The 6000-nt window shown below is 52.4% G+C and overlaps 1 protein-coding gene across 1 annotated transcript in view; it reads left to right on the forward strand.

Annotated features, from left to right (window-relative positions):
* Tspan11 (tetraspanin 11) overlaps positions 1 to 5710 on the forward strand; it is a 37341-nt gene extending 31631 nt beyond the window's left edge. Inside the window, exon 7 of the mRNA XM_028754355.1 lies at positions 5604 to 5710. Coding sequence (XP_028610188.1) covers positions 5604 to 5663 — 60 coding nt within the window. The 3' untranslated portion in view covers positions 5664 to 5710. The remainder of the gene's footprint in view (positions 1 to 5603) is intronic.
* The last annotated feature ends 290 nt before the right edge of the window (positions 5711 to 6000 follow it).

Below are 6000 nucleotides of genomic sequence, written 5' to 3' on the forward strand. Positions count from 1 at the left end.
CACCCGGCACACACACACACACACACACACACACACACACACACACACACACACGCCTTTGTAGGTAGGTGCAAGCTAGCTTTATCTGATTCTCTGTGGTTTCAGAGCATCTTCAGATTCTTCCACCTAATGGAGCCTCATACTAGACCCAGGCTGAGAGCACACTCCTTACTTCCCAGATCGGAAAACCGAGACTCGGAGAGAATGCACCTCCCACCTAAAGCTGCAGCCATTATGGCCCTTGGCTCTCCCAAGTGCATTACTCTACACAGAGGCCCATGGGAAGGAAATACATGGAGTGCTAATGTCATCTAGCTGAGGAGTCTCCCAGTGTAAGGATGTCTCTGGACCAAGGCCCACTCCCTGCCTAGTGGGACTGGAGGGCCGGCTGCAGTTTCAGACACTGAGAAGCAAGTTCCCCGTCTCTCAGGGGAGAGCCTTCTTATTTTGTCACTGATGATCTGAGCCACATCGCCTTGGATCAGTTATATCATCTCTGAGCCTCTGAGGTTCCTAAAATGAAGCCTCCTCCCATGATAGTTGGTCACGTGTGCAAATCACGGACCTGGTTGCCAAGCAGATGCTGATACCCCACAAAAGATGCTCATCGCTTTTGTTTCTACACAGGTCCGTCATCTCCTCAAAATTCCCCAATGGCTTCCTGGTCTCCTCACCACTAGACTAGGGAGCCCAGGGAGGTGCACGACATGGCCCTTGCATTTTCACATTTCCCAGAATGGGCCTCTGCCCCTTGTGGTGAACCCAAAGAAGTCTGGGACCAGGCAGGGCTGCCCATCACTCCAGAAGCTGGAGTGATTTTCAGGTTTCCAGGGACCCATCACACTGATTTTTAGGGGCCTACCCCAAAAAGATATTGACCAGGCCTGGTTCACCCCAGTCTACTTCTTCCTGGCCTTTGTCTGCACAAACTGTAGCCAAAGTTAATGAACCCGAGGGCCAGGCACGGGGCTGCAAATGCTCAAAGCCCCAAGTCAGAGCAGGTCAGTGCTACTAGCTACTCTAATGTTCAGGGCCGGGCCACTGGGCAGGCAGCATACCTGTAGGTTGTCACACCTCCCTGTTCTATAACTCTGCATCTCACACCCAGCCCAGGTTTCTTTCTCCCTTGCGGTTCACTGAGCAGAGGCTGGTAATGGCGAAGCCTCGGTTAGAGTGCCCTCTACTGGCTGGAGATGGACATTAATCTGCCCTGTCCTCCAGGCAGCCTGGAGCCTTTAGAAAGGGCCCAAATCAGGCCTCTAGAAGTAGTGTTCCTCCCAGTCAGAGCCGACTCTAGGCGCACACACACACACACACACACACACACACACACACACACACTCGAACATGAACCAAGGCTCAGGATATCATCCTAAGATGGTGTTCTTGTTTCTGGGAACTGGAGGCATCTTGCTTGGGAATCAGAGGGCCTGGACTGTAAATATATCCCCATGTCTTGCTGTGTGACCTCTGAGAAGCCATAGTCTCTCTCAAAGCCTTTGATTTCCTTATCTGTAGGATAGAGAGACTGGAGAAATTATTTTAAAGCAGCAGCCAATGGACATTGCTGCCTAGGAGACTGGTCTGCTAGCACGGAAGGCAGAGCTCTTGGCATTGAAACAGGAGGCAGGCCTGGTATAAGGGCCATCACTGGCTGCTCTGATGCCCCTGAGGTACAGGTATCTTAGCAACCCTGTGCTTCCACTGCCCTGAGATTTTAGTAAGGTTGCTAGCTCACTGACTTTAGGCAGATTCTCTGAGAACTCTGGAAACCAGGCATTAGAATACAGGGCTGCCGGGCAGTGGTGGCGCACGCCTTTAATCCCTGAACTTGGGAGGCAGAGGCAGGCGGATTTCTGAGTTTGAGGCCAGCCTGGTCTACAGAATGAGTTCCAGGACAGCCAGGGCTACACAGAGAAACCTTGTCTCGAAAAACAAAAAACAAAACAAAACAAACAAACAAAAAAAAACAAGAAGTACAGGGCTGCCCACGCTGATCTCAGCCAGGTGTCTGGTGGCATGTCAACCACGGCTTCACTGACATATTATCCAGGAAACACGTGCTCTGGGGAAATGGTGACATTTACGCCATAACATGTGCTCGCCATGAGCTCACCTTAGCCACTGGTAGGATCCCTTGGCAAACTTTGAATCCACCCAAGGCCCAGGCTATGCTCCTGTACATGTACATACAATGGCCGAGGCAGCCACCAGATCTCAGTGTATCTTCAAAAAAAGCATCCTCAGATTTCAGGGACCCCAGAGGAGCCAAGTGGAGTCAGAGATAAGGTGTAGAGGACTTAGGAGGTGGGGGAATGAAAGTCAAGTGGGGAATTCCCCTAGGGGTCTAGCAGCAAGGTGGGAACTGAGGGAGGAATTTACAAAGAGACCCCTCAGAAGCCTCTGAATATGAATGGACCGGCTCCATGGTGGTCTTCACAGCTCCACAGTTGTCTAAATGGAGGAGCCCCTCCACTCAGAGAGGTTTTCCTCAGAGCACTCACTTGCTCCTCTCTCTTCAGCATGTCCAGGCTTGCTGTGGCCACACTGTGTGGCTCCACACACTGAGGCTCCTGTCAAACAATCACACCTGTGCTCGCTCAGATGGACGGCTGCTGGGACCATCTCCCTCAGTATACACTGAGTATGGCTAACTTGTCCCAGAGATGGGACCATCTTCCTCAGTATACATTGAATGTGGCTAACTAGTCCCAGAGATGGAAAGTCACTGGCTGACGATCACACAGCCACTGTGGCAGAGCCAACCAGGCCCCTCATTCCTGGTGTTCTTTCTTCTCCTCCGGCTTCCTCCCTTGTGGGTGGCTTCCACTCAGGCATAATCTTAGAAAGTAATTTATAGAATATTCCAGCTGGAAAACTTTAAAAAGGTTATAGTAAGTAGCCTAGGGATCTTTTCTGGCCATCCTTCTCACACACAGAGGAGGCACCTCCCACCCAGGGGACATGCAGAGGAGGCTCTGAGGCACACTGTGCATTGGCTTTGTAGCAGGGCCGTGCTCTGCCCATGGAGGTGGGGGCTTTCATAACCACGGGGGAAGGGGTCAGACAAGAACACAGGACACGGCCTTGTAATTAGGCAACATCAAACTGTGCACTGGATTCACAGGAAAAAAATAAAATCTGCCTTGACCATGGCTGAACCCAGGAAGAATTCCTGGAGGAGGTGATGGATACTAAATTCTGAGGGGATCTGACAAGAAGCAGTAGGAAACGACTACGGAGTGGATGAGGAGACAGGAACAGTACATGGGAAGGTTTGGCTGTGTCACACAGCCAGTCATGTGAGTCCTGGAGGGCCTGCTGGCCTCTCTCAGATGTGAGGTGCTGAGTTCTGGCTTGGGAAGAATCTTGCCTTCTAGAACAGGCTTGGAGAGGGATGCAACTACGCCCGAGATCACACAGCCTACAGGTACCCAGCTGAACTAGAACCAACCTTAACAGCCCACAGGTAGGATGCTAATGTGTTTTAGAGCCTAGAAAACAGCCAGCTGAGGCTGGATCTCTGGGTCATTGGAGTGTACAGAAAGGCCATGTGGGCCAAGCCAGGCCTTTCTTTCATGCTGTCCAAAGATCACCAGCTGCTTACTGAGTAAGAAACCATGAGCACCACAGCCCCATGTTTAAAAAAAAAATTCCCTGTGTGTGGCCAAGGTCTGTACCAAGTAGTACCCCAAGGGAGCCCTGTGTCCTGTGCAAGTTGAACAGGAGCCAAACCCAGGAGATGGGTTACCTTTGTCTGTATTGCACTCCCTCCGGGAAGTTCTCTGTGTTGTCTCATGTTACTGTGCTTGCTGCTTGGATCATCCATGCTGGAGCTTCTGTGTTCCCCTGCCAAAAGGAGACACTGGTACTTTCTTAGGACTGGTGATTTCTTAGGACATCCTTTACCGTCTGTACACTTAAGGATAGATGTGTGTGTGTGTGTGTGTGTGTGTGTGTGTGCTTTCACACATGTATACTGATGAGGGCATGCATCACATCATGCAGGTGTGGGGAACGTTCTCGTGTATGCATGCATGTGTGCACACTATCCTTCCACCCAGTTCAGGATAATATAGACACACGTGTACAAGCGTGCATGGTCATGTTTTGATGAGAGTGCTACCCCATGCACTTGCTCCGCCTGTTCAAGGTATCCATCTCCATGCATGTCGGGGAGTTCGGCTCCTGCAAAACCATCTAGAGGGAACTGCATGCTGGGGAGAGGTGGGTCTAGCCCATAGCACATAAAGGCCTGCCTTGTTTGTGTACATCAGAAAGACCCAGATAACCCTCGGGGAAAGCATCCAACCCTGGGATGGACACAGGAGCATGACGCAGTCCCTGGGTACATGTCTGAGAATGTATGGCTGTGACAGAGCCCGCTTAAAGCCAGTGGAGGCGAGATAACCTCTTAAGCCGCCTTTGGGCTTCTGATCCTGAGTCTCGAGGTGGATTAGCAGTGCTCTTAGCTCAGAGGCTAAAGCCGAGAGCAGCATTTGTGGCCTCTGTTGCCTACCCTCTTGGGCCTAGGGCAGGGGAGTGGGAGGAAGATGAAGAGACAAACCTGTCCTGGATGGCCTGAAGCTAACCTGACAAGGACAGGCAGCTGCCCCAGGCTACACTCCTCTTGGTGGATCTAGTCCTACTCGGGCTGGAGCTGCACTGGCACTGGGCCTGTACATCCAAGGTCAGATCTCTAGAATAAGGCAGGGAAAGACAGGGTAGTCCCTTACACAGAGACACTCACCTTCCTCCCTGTGCCATGTGACAGTGTGGGACAGGTTGACACAGAGTAGAGACTGAGCAACTATATGGTCACCCACCATGAGGTACCTTGGTCTGACACATCCCCGTCTCTTTGTTCTCAAGGTACCCCTGGTGGGGAAGGAAGGAGAGGGGGACGACACAGCTTCAGGGGTGGGAGAGCAAAGAGCATGGGGTGTAGAATACAGATCCTCTGTCATTTGGGAGTGGGAAGTGTATAGGGAACCGGACAGATGGCACCCTCCGTATCCTTGTCCAGTCAGTGGATCCAGTAGAGGTAGTGACAGGCAGGATGCGGGAGTCTCCATGCTGAGCTCACAGTGTTTCTCACTGAATTGTGATGGGCTTTAGTTTGGCTTTGGAGCCCTAGGGCCGCAGGATGCAGGAAGCCATCTTAGAGAGATTAGATGTTTCCAACAGCTCTAGGGTGTGAGTGGGGTTGTCATCACAGAAGAGCCAGATAAACCGAGCTGCCTCTAGAGAACCTCAGGCTCACGGGCAAATAGCACAAACTGGGTGGATGATGGAGGGGATAGCAGCCGCTGGACCTCAACCCAGACCCACAGGATTGATGTGTGCTATGTAACCATACTCCATGATTTGAGCCTATTCTAGCACAAAAGTTAGACTCTGGGGAGCACTTCTCAGAGCTCGCTTCCCCACCTCTACCCCACATCAACCCCTCCCGGAATCCTGTGAGAAACGCAAGCCCTTCAGGTGGTCAGGGTCTGAGGGGGTGTAGCTCTCCAGCCCTCTCCCGCGTGAGCAACTGCCTCCCAGCATCCACCCAAAAGCCTATGGGGTTCTCATGGCTCGCTGCTCTCTCCACCCTGCAGATCTGCGGGATGGTCCTCACCTGCTGCTTGCACCGACGGCTCCAGCAACACTTTTATTAGAGGATCCCCCTGTAGCCCGCTGACCGGCCCACACAAGGGCTCACATCACCACATCCTGAACCAGGCCTGCAAAGTCAACACTGGGGCCATGGACTCCCTCCACCCTTATGCAGAGGCCACCAAATGCCCGGGATTGTGGCTCCTGTGCATCCCAGCAGGGCAGGGTCCTCAGCTCACTCCTCCATGTATAAGCACTCAGCCACTGGCAGAACCAGAATCCTTGGGAAGGGATGGTCCTGGCAAGAGGCAGCCAGAGCCCTTTGCCAGGCACTGGGACACTGTGGACTACAGGGGGTCAGAGCTCATCTCCCTCTGATCTATCTCAGTATCTGAGTCT

This window comes from Grammomys surdaster, unplaced genomic scaffold (assembly GCF_004785775.1).
Source record: "Grammomys surdaster isolate TR1022 unplaced genomic scaffold, NIH_TR_1.0 126013, whole genome shotgun sequence".
NCBI classification, from domain to species: Eukaryota; Metazoa; Chordata; class Mammalia; order Rodentia; family Muridae; genus Grammomys; species Grammomys surdaster.